Genomic DNA, 18969 nt, shown 5'->3' on the forward strand with positions numbered 1-18969 from the left:
AATGTCACATGTGAGACACCTGTTGATTAACCAATCACTGAATGTTGTGGTATACACACATATATATATATATATATATATATATATATATATATATATATATGCACATTGCCACTTTGTTTTTTATGCTTGAAAAAGGCAGTTTGTTGCCAAAACGTTGCACTTTCGGAAGCAAATAAAGTCATACTTCATCAAGATTTGAGTCTCCGGCTTTTTGGTGCTGTATCTACTACACGTTTGCATACTTCTCCGGGCTGGCATTCCTGGATGATTACTTGCACAGCTGTGAAGTCCAGTACTGTCTCTTCAACACCTTTCTTTCTCTCTCTCTCTCTCTCTCTCTCTCTCTCTCTCTCTCTCTCTCTCTCTCTCTCTCTCTCTCTATATATATATATATATATATATATACACATTCTAAAGGTCTAAAGGGTATATTATTTAATTTAAAATGTCAAGTTATTTACAAACCAGATACTATAAGTCAGACTTATGTTCTATGTATATATGTATAGTTCCTGTGTACATAACAGAGTTGTCATATGAAAAATTGTTCTGCAATACAAAGTGGCAAATTATCTCAGGAGGGAGCAATGCGCTATGTCAGGATAGGAGCAATGCAAGTTCCATGTTTATCAACACATTTATAATGATGTGACTCGGTGCCATATTAATAGCTTTCAGTACAGGAAAGGAAATGCCGTCTGTACATTAAACTTAATGAACTCATCAATTTATAGTTAAATATGATTTACCTTAAACCATAAATACCCATTGCTTATCATGAACAGCTGATAAATGTGCATGAGCAACACTGAGAGCAAATCATGAAAAATCAATTCCCCTCTGTACAATGAAGTATTTGATATCAGTGTGCTATATAACTGTACACAGATTAGGAACAAAAGGTCATTAATAATCCAATTTTCTATTTTATTTCAATATTAAAGTTCACATGCAATGACAGATATTAACATATGCATATATTTCCATTAATAACTTTAAAGGCAATCTGTCAGATGGTTTTACATAGTGTTATTCATCCCCTGTTGCTGCTTGCCTCCTCCTGATCTTGAATGACAGCCTTTGGGCAATAGGAGATGGAAATTATGGGATTTAATAATCTTTATGGACCAAGTAGCTGTTCGCAGGGATACCCACTTAAAGAAGGCGGACCACCTACAAGCGGCCACCTACAATCTTGGAAGTGAAATATTCCATTCGGACAGATGAAGAGGATCAGACATTCTGTCTGATCCACCTCATCTGTCCAAAGGGAATATTTCACTTCCAAGTTTTTTTTTTTTTTTTCCAATAGCAAATGGAGGCAACCACTTTGAAAAAGTGCTTCCGTAAAAATGGTTTTCTGCTTCCATTGATTGAAGGGGCCCAGAGAACGGTGGAAAGTATTAAGATAAGCCTAAGATAAACCTAAAATTGCTAAACAGGAATTCAAAGATTCAGGAGCGTTTAATGCAGCTTTTTTAAATATTTTTTTTATACTAATTATAATATAACGTATTCACAAATCAAAAGAATTGGGAAGAGTAACTGGATCATTTTCGTAGGCAACCCAATATTGGGAAAAATGATCCCTAAGAAACCGAGATGCATTTTGAGGAAGCCTGAACTGTAGTGGTGCTATCCGTACCACGTTAGCAGAAAGGTAAAAGTGGGTGTTTATGGATAAATTGGGTCAACAAATGTGGATGACAAAGTTAAAGGGGTTGTGCGCTGACCTGCAGTTCGGAGCTCCGCTCACAGCGTCCGGAAGTTGATTACTCCGAACGCTGTGCGGGAGTAATGGATAGGGGATAAGATGCCTGATCACGGGGGTCCCGCTGCTGGGGACCCCCGTGATCTTGCACACCCCACCCCGTTGAAATCAGTCCCCGGAGCTGTCACGCCCCCTCCCATAGGCTTGCATTGAGGGGGCAGAGTGTGATGTCACATGGGGGCGGAGCCGTGACGTCACAATGCTCCGGCACCGTGATCGACAGTAATCAGACCCGGAGTGAACACGCTCCGGGGACTGGTTTTAACGGGGTGCAGCATGCAAGATCACGGGGGTCCCCAGCGGCGGGACCCCCACGATCAGGGATAAGATGTCTAAGCGCCAGAGTACCCTTTAAGGGATTAAAAGATTAGTTTTACTTAAATATATTGTCCCATCACAGACAAATTGAAAAATAAAATGAAATTCTGCTGCAGAATTCCACAGAAAGAATAAAGAATGAAAATTCACGGTGTGAACAGGTCAACAGAAATCCCATTGGAAACCAAAGAAGCTCCATGCAATAGAAATGTCCTAGTGTGAACAGGCCCTTATACATTATTTGAGACGTTTATTTAGTCTATTTAGTAATGTAAGAGGAAGAAATATATTTCTTTCATAAGTCATTAGCTTTACAACTCCACTCTGAGGAATTTCTGGTTACTGTGAAACCAAATAGCATGCCTTTCTTCTCTTCTAATGGGCCTGTGGGGGCTGAGAGGTACCACAGGGGGGGTGGGGGATAGATAATGTGTCAAAAGGAGGACCATAGCAATAAAAATGATAACACTGCTGGGGCTGTATCCCTGAAGAAGTTGATATCCTCAAATTTTCAATGTTGATCAATATTTAGAGAATAGTGGATAGGGCCATGTAGTGGATGTCTCTGCATTTTGTGCTTTGACGGACAAATTCATCAATCTTATTCTGGACAACTGAGCATTATGTAATCCAAACTGAACTCTGCTCTTCCTTTATAATCAGATTTCCCTTTCCTATTCTATACAAGCATCTGACATGTAAAAGCTAGAATTTAATTCACTCTGATTGTTTCTGTATTTTCTTTATTTAATTTATTATGTTTTCCTACAGCACATTATGATTGCTAAACGAGGGCAAAAAGTTACAAGTTGTACACAGTTTAATAGCTTCAATGTTACAAAACAATGTGCACATGGCGAAGCATGACAAAAGCTGATATATGTGACCTTGCACTTTTCAGAAGAAATCAATTCATGGCTTTTGAAATGTAAATGGGACAAGCATTCAGCAACAAGATGTTTACATTATAAAGGACTGTCATTATACTAATTAAAAATAATGGCTACATCCAAGAGGAAAATAGCCAAAGCTCTGAAGTAAAGGATGGGGTATGAATAGAGCGGAGCGGGTTTGTATCAAGCACAAAATAATGACCTCTTTGGATAGGGGTTTATGTTACTATGTCATAACGGTAACCGGACAGCCTGGTTGTTATTGATGCTCCTAAATGTTTAAAGGGGCACTCCGCTGCTCAGTGTTTGGAACAAACTGTTCCAAATGCAGGAGCAGGCGCCTGGAGCTCGTGATGTCATAGCCCTGCCCCCTCATGATGTCACACCCCAACCCCTCAATGCAAGTCTATGGGAGGTGGCATGAAAGCTGACACGCCCCCTCCCATAGACTTGCATTGAGGGGGCAGGGCATGACATCATGAGGGGTGTGGCTATGATGTCACAAGCTCCCGTCGCCGGCACCAGCATTGAGAACAGTTTGTTCCAAGCGTTGCGCAGCGGAGTACCCTTTAACTTTTTTTATTTGCGGATGTGAAGGTCCGTGTTGATAGGAAACTTGAGAAGATCTTACCCAGAAAGAGACAAAACACAGAACAACATGATGGGTCTCTTCTCTCCATGACAGCTTCTTTTTCTGCCTCTATGGCATGGCTTTTGGAAAAGGAAAATCCATATTACAATATCACAATGAAGCTTGTATCACACATATGTCATTTTAGTCATACACAAGTTCCTTCTCACCTTTTTGTAGTCCAGCGCCAGTATTCTATGGCCACTTAGATTAGACAAGTGGTGCTTTCTTCATCTGTCCTTGCTCATGTGCTAGGACTTTCCTTTGGTATGCAATTTGGCAAGAGGATTTTATCAAGTAAATATTTATTGCATTTCCCTGAGCTGTAATATTTTGTCGTACTATTCTTATCAGATTGATGTTTGTTATGTAAAAGTAACAAATTGGAATAATACAATTTTCTTCTTTCGGGCAGTGTCACACAGGGCACATCCACAACATATTTCAGGCTGCGACTATGCCAATAGTCCTCTTAGACATAAGAGGAACTGTAGAGTGAGGTCCTGACTGCAGCCGAGTTGCTCTGTTTCCTTGTAGCAGTGTATTTCTACAGCAGACACACAGAGCTACCCAGCCGCAGCTGGGAGCTCACTCCCAAGTCCCTCTTGTGACTGCTGTTGGCGCATCCGCAGCACAAAATATACTGTGACCCTACCTTAAGGTTGGATATAGGGTGTATTCGAAGGACACATGAATTGACCAGTGGTGGGTAGGAAGGGAAAAAAGCAATGACTGAAGCAATTTTCTCAACATCTAAGCCTACATTTATTTAAAATCATTTATAAAATGTATTACTAAAACATTTCTAAAGATGCATAAAAAAATACATTTTAAAGTTATTCTGAGAAAAGCATTTCACACTACAAATGTAGAAAACAACACCGTGGATTGTTATGTTCTCCTGATTTCTTCATTTTACCTCATATCAGTGTTTTTTTTAGATGCAATTATAACTTTAATATTTCAAGGTGTGAATTTCAGCTTCTCAATTATCCATCTAAAATGCTGAAAATGTTAAAGGAAGACACGAAGGACAATGCCCATGTATCTATAAAGAGTGACAAGCAGCAGAAATTGAATGCCAAACAATGTCTTATTGTAAGATTCTCCTTAGCTAATGGGATGGGTATACCAAGGTGTTTTTTTTTAAAAGGCATGTCCACCACCAAACACTATTTTATAGCTTAAATACAAAATATCTCTCACTGAGTTTTTAGTTAAAGGGAAATTTGTCAGATGCAACTCACACTCAAAATTGATTACACTGTTAAATAGTATTTATGGTAGGGAGACATATATTACCTTTGATCTATTTGTCTGTGCTTCCATAACATAGAAAATTATTTTATTCTCTGGTGCAAAGAGTTGATGAGGAGTTCCAAAGCCCCTGAAGTGCTGAGACCTGGAATACCTTCTCAATCCCCTCCCATTCATGTTCCTGCTTGATTGACAGTCAGGGCCCAGCTTCCAGTGCTGAGCCCTGTTTCCAAATCTTGTTCCTATGCTGTGCATACAATTTGTGGACAGGTGTGAGCTTTGTAAACAGGGCTCAACTTCCAGCTGGCTGTTAATCATTAAGGGACAGGTATAGCAGTAGGAGCGAGGCACCTAACTCTTCAGGGGCTTTATGAATGCCTCATTACATCCTTGTACCAGAAAATAAGATAACTTTCCTACATTTTAGAAGCAAAGACACATGTATGAAACTTACCATGTGTCTCCTTTGTTTGGAACATGAATTGCATCTGACAGATTCCCTTCAAAGGTCTATTTACACGTACAGTATTCTGCGCAGATTTGATGCGCATGATTTTCTGCTGAAGATTTCAATGTAAACTGAATGACTGAACACAGCTTGAAATCCTGCACATAAAATCTGTGCAGAATACTCTATGTGTGAATAGACCCTAAAGGGATTGTCCCTCTCCTATTTTCACTTTTATGATCAGTCAGACAATTCATAATAGTGAGTTATGTGGATTTGTCCTCTGACCTCCACAGTTTCTGAAAATAAGAAGCTCCAATTCCATGTTGAAAATGTAAAACTACTGTTTTTGCCAGTACAGGGAAGTCAAGATACAGAACCACAAACAAAGTATACAATGCATTGTATTCTACATTAAAAAGTAAATATTCTATTCTTTTACTATAGTTTTTATTTTTACTATAGAGGTCAATGTTAGTCCTAATTAATGGTATAGAATAGATATACTATTGTACAAGTACAGTCGACATTATTACAAAAAAAAAAAGAGGTGACCTTTGAAGAAGAGTAAATAAGAAGGGTACTTGGCATAGCAACAAGGCAAAGACCAACACGATCCCTACTCAGCTGAGTCATTGCCTCCTGGTTTAGTATTAGCTTCTTTACATTGTCATCTTTAGACTATGTGCACACACTGTTTCTGGAGCTTTATTTTCAACCGTTTTTTGTACGCAAAGTTTATTCAACCACTTTTTGCTTTTGGTCTTTTTTTATGCTATTTACAACTTAATTTAATGCTCAAAACACATTATGTAAACATAGCTTAAACAAGGGCATAAGTGTCTGATCGTGGGGGTCCTAAAGCTGGGACCTTACACAATCTCTTGAACTGTACTTGGCTCGAGTAGAGCACATGCTGCAAGCTCTCCCTTAATTTCTATGGGAGCACTGGAGATGTCCGAGTACAGCAATTGGGTCTCTTCGGTGCCCCAAGGGAGAATTAATGGAGCTTGTGCCGTCTGCAGCACGTGTCCCTCTCAGAGAGCCAAGTCTCATTTAGGAGATCCGTTCAAGGAGGTCTGCCTGCTGCGATCCCCCACGATCAAACACAATTTTCCTATTCTGTGAATAAGGGATAAGTTCATTTTCATCTAACCCCCTCTTTTAAAGCCTGCAACTCATAGGGGGAGATTGATCAAAAGCTGTGTAGAGGAAAAGTTGACCAGTTGCCCAAAGCAACCAATTTAAATTTTTAGATGCCTTTTTAAAAATGATGATTGATTAGATTTGTAAAATCTTCCCCATCGAAACAAAATTCTAAGTTTGCAGTTATATAAAATATCTATAGCTGGGCATATTTGTTTTGACTAAAACATATACATTTTATAGAAATAAAGGTAAAAGAATCAACTATATCATAAAGGAAAGGAGTGAATTTACATATTGAGCATAACTTGAATCCCAGAAATATTTGGTATATCTGATGCAGTATTTACTCTATGGATAGATATTACTTTTTTATACTAAGGGCTGTACCACGAAACTCTACAGTATAGAAATGTATGAAATGCATATTTTCTATTTTAAACTGGAAACGGGTCTTACTTCTCAAAATCATCTAATAGAACAACTGGCTAGATTTACCGCTAGGCTGTTTTGATAATTTGGTCCAAGATATTACTATTACTGAGATGTCTTCTTTTCTTCCTCATCTAGCAATGATTAAGACGGCCCTTTCTAACATGGACAGAGAAGCCAGAGAAGAATATCTTGTTGTCATTCAAGCCAAGGATATGGGTGGACACATGGGTGGACTTTCTGGAACCACGACTGTGACAGTTACGCTGACCGATGTCAATGATAACCCCCCAAAGTTTGCAATGAGTAAGTGTAAAGCAGATTATTCTCTTTTGGTTCATTTATTGGTGGTTTATGTTTAACTGTTTTGATAATGAAAGCTTTAGTGATTTAGTATCAGGGTGTGCTCACACGTTCAGGTTTTTTAATTGGAATTATCTAATACAAAACCTGGAACAAATTATACATGGAGGATACTTATAAATAGTGTTGAGCACGAATATTTGTAATGTTAATTTTTTTCGCGAATATCGGCACTCCACGATTTAGAATATAGTGCTTTATATTCGTAATGACGAATATTTGTTTTTTTTTTCACATGAAAAATTTGTATGAATGAAAAAAAAAAGAACGAACATAGCGGATATGCTACTTTCGCAAACATTGGACAAAAAATCGTCAATATATTTGCAAAGTATCACAAATTCAAATATGGCCTGCTGCTCATCCCTACTTAAAAGATTATAAATGGAGGATGCAGCCAACGGCTGGACATGCTGAGAGTTAAATTTTTGCCAAATTTGGAGGGCCACAATTTGAGACCACTGTTATGAAGGGAAGACTGAGGAGTTTTAAATCCATTCTTGCCTTTATATTCAATAATTAAAATTAAAAACCTCATGTGTAAACAAAGCCTCAATGTCTGTTTCCCTTGTATAACGTTTTTTGGCAAAGGGTCCTCCAAATTATAAACTGACCACAGGATGTTCTGCTACGTGGACCTCTAGAGATCAAATGTAACCTACTAGGGAATGGATTGTTCAATTTCCCTACAGTGATACCACAGCAGAGATTAAGCATTATTCTTATGAAGATTAATGAAATGGTTGTGTAATCCATTTATGTGTATAGTCCTTTTTACTGTGACTTAAAAATAATAGTTCTGAAGAGGTGACTTTACTATTTTGCTTAAGTATTCCACAAAATTGTACATGGACTGGGTTTTCTTAACTAGACAAACCCTTTAACCCCTTAAGGACTCAGGGTTTTTCCGTTTTTGCACTTTCGTTTTTTCCTCCTTACCTTTTAAAAATCATAACCCTTTAAATTTTCCACCTAAAAATCCATATTATGGCTTATTTTTTGCGTCGCCAATTCTACTTTGCAGTGACATTAGTCATTTTACCCAAAAATGCACGGCGAAACGGAAAAAAAAATCATTGTGCGACAAAATCGAAAAAAAAAACGCCATTTTGTAACTTTTGGGGGCTTTCGTTTCTACGCAGTGCATATTTCGGTAAAAATTACACCTTATCATTATTCTGTAGGTCCATACGGTTAAAATGATACCCTACTTATATAGGTTTGATTTTGTCGCACTTCTGGAAAAAATCATAACTACATGCAGGAAAATTTATACGTTTAAAAATGTCATCTTCTGACCCCTATAACTTTTTTATTTTTCCACGTACTGGGCAGTATGAGGACTCATTTTTTGCGCCGTGATCTGAAGTTTTTATCGGTATGATTTTTGTTTTGATCGGACTTTTTGATCACTTTTTATTCATTTTTTAATGATATAAAAAGTGACCAAAATACGCTTTTTTGGACTTTGGAATTTTTTTGCGCGTACGCCATTGACCGTACGGCTTAATTAATGATATATTTTTATAGTTCGGACATTTACGCACGCGGCGATACCACATATGTTTATTTTTTATTTTTTTTACACTGTTTTATTTTTTTTATGGGAAAAGGGGGGTGATTCAAACTTTTATTAGGGAAGGGGTTAAATGACCTTTATTAACACTTTTTTTTAAAAAATTTTTTGCAGTGTTATAGGTCCCATAGGGACCTATAACACTGCACACACTGATCTCTAATGCTGATCACTGGCGTGCATTAACACGCCTGTGATCAGCATTATCGGCGCTTGACTGCTCCTGCCTGGATCTCAGGCACGGAGCAGTCATTCGTCGATCGGACACCGGGGAGGCAGGTAAGAGCCCTCCCGGTGTCCGATCAGCTGTTCGGGACGCCGCGATTTCACCGCGGCGGTCCCGAACAGCCCGACTGAGCAGCCGGGTCACTTTCACTTTCACTTTAGAAGCGGCAGTCAGCTTTGACCGCCGCTTCTAAAGGGTTAATACCGCACATCGCCGCGATCGGCGATGTGTGGTATTAGCCGCGGGTCCCGGCCATTGATTAGCGCCGGGACCGACGCGATATGATGCGGGATCGCGGCGCGATCCCGCTTCATATCGCGGGAGCCGGCGCAGGACGTAAATATACGTCCTGCGTCGTTAAGGGGTTAAAGTGCAATTGTCATCTAGAATAGGCTTGTGAAGCTGCACACATTGTGCACTAGGTCTTCACAAACCTATTCTATGCATACCTGCATAGATAAATCAGGCTTCTGTGTACTCACAGAAAACTCTTGTAATTTCTCCCGGAGTTGGACCAACAGTCGGAAGGATGGGGCACAGGGTCCACTCTGCTCTGGGGCCCAGGGTCTCTTTCTAGCTATGTTGCACAGTTGAATGACAGATGACATGAGGGTAGCAGAACTACACTGGGTCGCTGCTGGCAGCTAAGTCCTGTGTGTCAATTAACTATGCAACGTAAGTAGAAGAAGGTGGTGTGGCCCTGGAGTGAACCTGGGCCCTGCCTCTGTTTACCTAACTCCCGGAGGAGTTAGGCTGGGTTCACATATATCAGGCATGCACTGGAGGGAAACTGATGCAATAAGTGATCCCATTCATTTGAATGGGACAGTTCACAACCATCCAGCGTCTCAATTTTGACGCAAGATTGTTGGACACGCTGGAGGGCACCGGACAGGGGAACGCAGCTTGCTGTGTTTCCCGGTCAGCTGTCCAGAAACATTGGACGCCAGATGCCATACAACTGATGACAATTTGTCATCTGTTGTGGCATCAGTTGTGTCCAGATCTAGGCTTAGTTCACCTATGCTGGATGCCGGACATATACCAAGCCTTACAAAGGAGTTTTCAGTGAGTATACAGTAGCTTTATTTATTTATACAGATATGTATATGGCTTGTGAAAACCTAGTACACTGTGTGTGCAACTTTACAAGCCTATTTTAGGTGAAAGTTGTGCTTTAAGAAGTCTAATAACTTGAGACAGGGGACCTTATAGTATTAGCATTATTGTAAGTGTAGTGTATGTGACTATAGTATACACCATATAACACGGTAGTCTATATGTGACTTAAGTATACAACACTCAACATAGTAGTCTATCTAGATCTTAAATTCAAACACAAGAATTTTATCATTCAAAGTGAATTTTATAAAATATATAGGAAAATGGAGCATCCAGTAATTTAATACTGCTAGTCTAGTATTTTTACTATTACATTTGGGTATACGCCAGAAGGCAGGTTTTCATGAGACCGAGCTGGAGGTTTGCTATACAGAAAATTATCTGTGACTTCAACCTGAAAAAAATGCTAAATTTTAGGCAGCAGAATCTCACATTTTATTTCTCTTCTTTTCATCACATTTGATAGAATTGCATACTCATAATACTTACATTAAAACACACTTAGTTCTGAAAAGCACACAACCTAGCTATCCAATCTTAAAGACAAGCAAAACCAGAATTTCTTGGCTGTAGTATTACTTTGATATTTTCTCTTCAGTTCCATTATAAATATGCAATATCTTGAAAGACAAAGGATGCATGGATTTTAAATATTACTTTGGGGTAAGATAAATGCTGCAGGGTCTGTGCAAACAGTCCTTTGTACAACAAATATTAACATTTTCTAGATGGAAAGCATTTCCATATCTGAAGTGTTCAGACCCTTTGCCATGTGATTCAAAGAGGCTGTTTTTATATTAAATGACAAAAATCACTGAATATCAAAAATAGTTTTCAACTGATCAGTTCCAGGTGAATTGACTATGTTTCAGCTCAGCTTAGGATATTCTCTGCTGAATACATTACTCTTAGGCTCCTTTCACACTGTCGTTAGTGCCCGGCAGTGTGACGGCTCATAGAAGATAGAGGGAGAAAAATTTGTGCTTGCACCGTCTTTTTCGCCTGCTATCATCCTGCAGAATAATGGCTGCAATAACGGACATCAGAGAATCCCATTCAAGAGAATGGGAACCTCTGTGCCCGTTATACCTCCTGTTGAGCTCTGTCAAACTAACGGCCATTAACTCCTTGGGGACGGAGCCCATTATAACCCTAAGGACGGGAGCATTTTTTGCAATTCTGACCACTGTCATTTTAAGCATTAATAACTCTGGGATGCTTTTACTTTTCATTCTGATTCCGAGATTTTTTTTTTGGTGACATATTCTACTTTATGTTAGTGATAATTTTTTGTAGATACTTGCATCATTTCTTGGTGAAAAATTCCAAAATTTGATGAAAAAATTGAAAATTTAGCATTTTTCTAACTTTGAAGCTCTCTGCTTGTAAGGAAAATAAACATTCTAAATAAATAATATTTTGATTCACATATACAATATGTCTACTTTATGTTTGCATCATAAAGTTGACATGTTTTTACTTTTGGAAAACATCAGAGGGCTTAAAAGTTCAGAAGCAATTTTCCAATTTTTCACAACATTTTCAAAATCAGAATTTTTTAGGGGCCAGTTCAGTTTTGAAGTGGATTTGAAGGGCCTTCATATTAGAAATACCCCATAAATGACCCCATTATAAAAACTGCACCCTCAAAGTATTCAAAATGACATTCAGTAAGTTTGTTAACCCTTTAGGTGTTTCACAAGTATAGCAGCAAAGTGAAGGAGAAAATTCAAAATCTTCATTTTTTACACTCGCATGTTCTTGTAGACCCAGTTTTTGAAATTTTACAAGGGGTAAAAGGAGAAAAAGCCCCCCAAAATGTGTAACCCAATTTCTCTTGAGTATGGAAATGCCTCATAGGTGTATGTCAAGTGTTCGGCGGGTGCAGTAGAGGGCTCAGAAGGGAAGGAGCGACAATGGGATTTTGGAGAGTGAGTTTTGCTGACATGGGTTTTGGGAGCATGTCACATTTAGGAAGCCCCTGTGGTGCCAGAACAGCAAAAAAAAATAAAACACATGGCATACTATTTTGGAGACTTCACCCCTCAAGGCACGTAACAAGGGGTCCGGTGAGCCTTAACACACCACAGGTGTTTGACGACTTTTCGTTAAATTCGGATGTGTAAATGAAAATTTTTCACTAAAGTGCAGGTTTTTTCCCCAAATTTACCATTTCTACAAAGGGTAATGGGAGAAAAATCCCCCCAAAATTTGTAACGCAATTTCTCCCGAGTACGGAGATACCCCATATGTGGCCCTAAACTGTTTCCTTGAAATACGACAGGGCTCTGAAGTGAGAGCGCCATGCGCATTTGAGGCCTAAATTAGGAATTTGCAGTAGGGGTGGACCCGGTTACAAGGATGGGGCTTGTCTCCACCAAAACCCTACAGCAGTGTCTCCCAAAGGGTGCCTCCAGCTGTTGCAAGACTTCCAGCCTGCCAGGACAGTCTATGGCTGTCCGGCAACACTGGGAGTTGTGGTTCTGCCACAGCTGGAGGCACCGTTTAGGAAACACTGCCGTATGAGACGTTTTTCATTTTTATTGGGGGGGTGGGGGTGGGCGACGTGTAAGGGGGTGTATGTGTAGTGTTTTACTTTTTATTATTTGTTAGTGTAGTGTAGTGTTTTTAGGGTACATTCACAAAGGCAGGGGTTCACAGTAAGTTTCCTTGAAGGAAACCCACTGTAAACCCGCCCGTGTGAATGTACCCTTGTTACCTTCAGCTGTGGCAAAATGACAACTCCCAGAATGCACTGACAGACCGTACTTGCTGGGAGTTGAAGTCTAGCAACAGCTGTAGGCACATTGATGGGGAACCACTGAGTTCGAAAACAGACTCTAGCTCAGTAATTCCAACCCATGTGCCTCCAGCTGTTGCAAGACTACAACTCCCAGCATGTACGGTCTGTCAGTGCACTCTGGGAGTTGTAGTTTTGCAACAGCTGGAGGCACACGGGTTGGAATCACTGAGTTAGGAAACAGACTCAGGCTCAGTGTTTCCCAACCAGTGTGCCTACAGCTGTTGCAAAACTACAATTCCCAGCATGCCTGTACAGTCAGGGATGCTGGGCGTGTAGTTCTGCAATATCTGGCCCTTCAGATGTTGCAGAACTACAACTCCAAGCATGCCCAGACTGTCCAGGCATGCTGGGAGTTGTAGTTCTGCAACATCTGAAGGGCCAGATATTGCACAACTACACGCCCAGCATCCCTGACTGTCTGGGCATGCTGGGAGTTGTAGTTTTGCAACATCTGGAGGGCTACAATTTGGAGACCACCATATAGTGGTATCCAAACTGTGCCACTACAGATGTTGCAAAACTACAACTCCCAGCATGCCCAGACAGTCAGTGCATGCTGGGAGTTGTAGTTTTCCAACATCTGGAGGACCACAGTTTAGAGACCACTACACAGTGGTCTCCAAACTGTGACCCTCCACATGTTTCAAAACTACAACTCCCAGCATGCCCAGACAGCCTTTGGCTGTCTGGGCATGCTGGGAGTTGTAGTTTTGCAGCTTTTAGAAGGCCACAGTTAAGATCATTCATCGCGATCTTCACTGCAGCCTTCTCAGCCGCACTTTCCGGCAGCCGCTCTTCCTCCTGCCGTCGCTGCTCTGGGATGCCGCCGCAGGTTCGGGTAAGCCGGGCCATCTCCCCCCCCCCCCCTCGCCGCCCGTGTTCCCCCCACTCTGCACCGACTTCGATCGGTGCGCAGAGCGGGGGAAAATGAACTCTAAGCCCCCGCCCCCCTCCTGCCATTGGTGGTCAGCCTGACCGACCAATGGCAGGGATTAGGAGGGGGTGGCAACATTTCCACCTCGCTCCTATGCTTTAGGCTGGTCGGAGCTGTCTCTGACAGCTCCAATCAGTCTTATTTTCCGGGAGATCGGGTCACCAGTGACCCGATTTGCCCGGATCGCGGCAAATCGCAGGTCTGAATTGACCTGCAATTTGCTGCGATCGCCGATATGGGGGGCTCTCAGGACCCCCCTAGGCATTGCCACGGGATGCCTGCTGATAGATATCAGCAGGCATCCCGGTCCAATCACCGCCCGGCGAGCGGCAGTGATCGGAAATGCCGAGGGCGTATGGATACGCCCTCCGTCCTTAAGTGATGGGACGCGAGGGCGTATGCATACGCCCTTCGTCCCCAAGGAGTTGAAGGCAATAAAATTAAAAAGAAGAGAGAGGGGGAAAAATAAATAAATAAATCAACTGGTGCCAAAAAGTTAAACAGATTTGTAAATTACTTCTGTTAAAATTGTAATCCTTCCAGTACTTATCAGCTGCTGTATGTTCCAGAGGAAGTTCTTTCCTTTTTTTTTTTTTTCTTTTCTGTCTGACCACAGTGCTCTCTGCTGATACCTCTGTCCATGTCAGGAACTGTCTAGAGCTGGATAGGTTTGCTATGGGGATGTGCTCCTACTCTGGACAGCTCCTAAAATGGACAGGGGTGTCAGCACTGTGGTCAGTCAGAAAGGAAATTCAAAAAGAAAAGAACTAACTGTGGAGTATATTACAGCTTATAAGTAATGGAAGGATTAAGATTTTTTAGTTGAATTAATTTACAAATCTGTTTAACTTTGTGGCATCAGTTGATTTAAAATAAATAATTGTTTTCCAGCGAAGTACTCCTTTAACCCCTTAACGACGCAGGACGTATATTTACGTCCTGCGCCGGCTCCCGCGATATGAAGCGGGATCGCGCCGCGATCCCGCATCATATCGCGTCAGTCCCGGCGCTCATCAACGGCCGGAACCCGCGGCTAATACCACACATCGCCGATCGTGGCGATGTGCGGTATTAACCCTTTAGAAGCGCCGGTTAAAGCTGACCGCCGCTTCTAAAGTGATAGTGAAAGTGACCCGGCTGCTCAGTCGGGCTGTTCGGGACCGCCGCGGTTAAATCGTGGCATCCCGAACAGCTTGCAGGACACCGGGAGGGCCCTTACCTGCCTCCTCGGTGTCCGATTGGCGAATGACTGCTCCGTGCCTGAGATCCAGGCAGGAGCAGTCAAGCGCCGATAACACTGATCACAGGCGTGTTAATACACGCCTGTGATCTGTGTAAAAGATCAGTGTGTGCAGTGTTATAGGTCCCTATGGGACCTATAACACTGCAAAAAAAAGTTTTAAAAAAGTGTTAATAAAGGTCATTTAACCCCTTCCCTAATAAAAGTTTGAATCACCCCCCTTTTCCCATAAAAAAAAAAATAAAACAGTGTAAAAAATAAATAAAATAAACATATGTGGTATTACCGCGTGCGTAAATGTCCGAACTATAAAAATATATAATTAATTAAACCGCACAGTCAATGGCGTATGCGCAAAAAAATTCCAAAGTCCAAAAGAGTGCATTTTTGGTCACTTTTTATACCATTAAAAAATGAATAAAAAGTGATCAAAAAGTCCGATCAAAACAAAAATCATACCGATAAAAACTTCAGATCACGGTGCAAAAAATTAGTCCTCATACCGCCCTGTATGTGGAAAAATTAAAAAGTTATAGGGGTCAGAATATGACATTTTTAAACGTATACATTTTCCTGCATGTAGTTATGATTTTTTCCAGAAGTGCGACAAAATCAAACCTATATAAGTAGGGTATCATTTTAACCGCATGGACCTACAGAATAATGATAAGGTGTAATTTTTACCGAAATATGCACTGCGTAGAAACAGAAGCCCCCAAAAGTTACAAAATGGCGTTTTTTCTTCGATTTTGTCGCACAATATTTTTTTTTCCGTTTCACCGTGCATTTTTGGGTAAAATGACTAATGTCACTGCAAAGTAGAATTGGCGACGCAAAAAATAAGCCATAATATGGATTTTTAGGTGGAAAATTGAAAGGGTTATGATTTTTAAAAGGTAAGGAGGAAAAAATGAAAGTGCAAAAACGGAAAAACCCTGAGTCCTTAAGGAGTTAATGGTCATTTGTGGGGGAGTCTAGCGGCAGTGTGAAAGTAGCCTTAGTTGAACTAAAAAAAATGTACCACTGTACAGTAGTGGTCAGTAGTATGTGGTGGCATTTCAGTTAGCAACTGCCAAAGTCGAGTTGAACATAGGTAAACAAAAAAGTAGCAAAACATTTCATAACCAAAGTTGACCAATTTAATGTGTAACCCTCTTAAGTTCATAATCATAACATGAACATTACTTACTTTTAAGTACAAGGGTGTAGAATAGAGGTGTATATAAAAAGGTGAATTCAAATTTTAACCCCCACATATAAGGTTACTCCCCTTATGGTGGGAGAGCCTTGGCACAGATGTAAAGGGAGGGACGTTCATCCACATGTATAGTGTAATGCATATTTAGGTGATACATTATATCTAGGTGATACATTTCCTTTAAATGGGCACTTGTCATCTGCAAAAAAAAATGTTATATAAAGTAGATTATATTTATATACAGTACATTATATTTATATTTAGAATATAGATTGGTTAAAAATGTGTATATTTTTGGGTGACAAATTATCTATCCTTTTCATTATGGTTTTCCCACTGCCCAGAACATTGTCTTTTCCCTGCAGCTTTTGCAGGGCTCAAGTCCTGCAGGAACGCATGGGAACTGAGTTCCTGGACTTTTTCAACAGCAGGAACACCATTCCCATTAGTGTGAGTTCTGCTGGATCAGCACTTGAGTGGAAATCTTGGGTGAGTTCCTGCACCTTTTCCCCAGGACTTGACCCCTGAGCTATTGTCAAAATATATTGTCAAAATATAGAAAGTGTGGATTGGACACACAGGGCTCTGTGCATGCTCCTGACTTGTCATTCAGCCTGTTCTGTGAGCAAGGGGGTGTGTTACAGAGCCTCACTGCACAGATCAGTCAGTTATCAGCTCTGAGAAATGAGGAAAAAAAGTTCCCACATGAGATGTGAGGGAAAGCAAGGGAATTCCCCCTCCTCCTTAGTGAACTGCATGCAGAGTGAGCAACATAAACAAAGGAATTAGAAGCCATAAAAATATTAAAAAAACAGCCTCAAAGCACACTGACAGGATCAGCACCAGTTAAAGAGTAAGCCTGGAACATATTGTGACAGATACACTGCGTGCATTGATAAAGTGTACCAATATGTGACATTGGCCTTTTTGTATATATTTATGGTAAATACATCACTAAAGACATTTATTACAAAGGTTGTCTTCTGCAGTTAGGAAACCCTTGAATGTTTTTGGCCTGTAGCTGAAATTCTTTTCTTTTAATTTTATGTCATGCTTTTCTTCTCACCAGGGTTCCAATCTATGTCTTGTTGGGTCAGGTTAAATAGTTTTGTTTCCAGCATAGATTGTCTTCAATATGTTGTGCTCAAATGCAGTTCACAAAGAAAATAACAAGGATTGATTTTAGAAAGAAGAACATATATTCTACCCTTGCAACATAAATCCATTGCACAGACATATTTCTTCTTGCGTTTTGCATTGGAATCAGTGCCCTACAGTAATTCTAAAAACAACAGGACACAGAGAAAATACATAACAGTCTGTGGTATTCCATGGAGAAAAATACAAATGCATACATTCACCTTTAGTATCTGTGACAACACTGACAACCGGTTAGAGTACAATAAATATAGTTTAGAAGTATGGTGTTAGTTATGTCCCAGCAACTAACATTTTTAAATATATTTTACCTTCTCTCCTAGAAAATGTTGGGACATAATTAATAATCTGTGGACCCAAAGCATATTTTACACCTACAATGTTCAACTACATGACCAAGGACATACACAAAAGGGATTGGGCCCCATAGACAGAAAACATGCCCACCCCCTTGTTTACAGCTCTGTGAAAAATACTAAGTCTTAAAGTAAAAGGGGTACTCCACTTATTCAAAACATATTCTCTATCCAAAGGATAGGGTATAGGTGTATAATCATGGGGTTTCTGACCACTGGCACCCCTCTTAGGTCTTCAGTACGAGGCTCTGTCTCTCATGTGCTCATGTTGAGTCTGTGACTTCTTGCTGGTGAGCTCTGGCCCCCACCCTCAGAGACACAATGGGGTGGAACAGAAGTGATGGCCTGCTCAACCAATCACCGGCCGGGTCGGGCACACTTTGAAGAAGTGACCGATCCAACATGAACAGGTCAAAGAGGAGGCACAGTACAGGAGATCTTAGGTGATATATCAGTGAAACAGAGTTTTGCATAACATACATACAGTTTCCTGTGTATTTCTACTAGATGAAGATGTGTGAGAATTTTAAAACTTTACAGCTACTTATTGTAGTTACTATAACACTGTGCTTCCTGTTAGGACATAAATTATATCTTGAACAACATATCATGGTAGGAGGATCATAGGTAGAGATTAGCAAATTGATGCTGACAAACCCAAATTCATTATGAATTTCATGAAATATTTGATTCACAATGAATGCGAATATTGCCGCGATTCTATCACGTCAATCGCTTCATTAATCTCCATTTGCTGCACTCCAGCGTCCAGGGCATCTAAAATGGCTGATCCACATGTCAGTACATGGGACAGGAAACGCAGGGAAGGCAAGGAGGGAAGGGAAGTATGTGGGATGACCCTGAATCACATGCAGGATGCAGCCTATCAGCAGCCAGTCACCCCTGTGATGTCACATCCCTATATATATTCGGCAGACATTTTGTGGCTCGTCATATAATTCATTACTCTGCATAGAGATAGGATGGACATTGCTGTGTGTGTGTTACACAGAAAAGCTAATTCCAGCAGCGTTTCACATCCTAGTCCCATCAGTGTTCTCGTGCAGGGAGAGCATAGCTTTTTTCACTGAAAA

At 40.5% G+C, this 18969-nt stretch overlaps 1 protein-coding gene across 1 annotated transcript in view; it reads left to right on the forward strand.

Moving 5' to 3' along the window:
• LOC130276564 (cadherin-8) overlaps nt 1-18969 on the forward strand; it is a 415905-nt gene that overhangs the window by 229669 nt on the left and 167267 nt on the right. Inside the window, exon 5 of the mRNA XM_056526106.1 lies at nt 7038-7205. Coding sequence (XP_056382081.1) covers nt 7038-7205 — 168 coding nt within the window. The remainder of the gene's footprint in view (nt 1-7037; nt 7206-18969) is intronic.

Source organism: Hyla sarda, chromosome 6, assembly GCF_029499605.1.
Source record: "Hyla sarda isolate aHylSar1 chromosome 6, aHylSar1.hap1, whole genome shotgun sequence".
NCBI lineage: Eukaryota > Metazoa > Chordata > Amphibia > Anura > Hylidae > Hyla > Hyla sarda.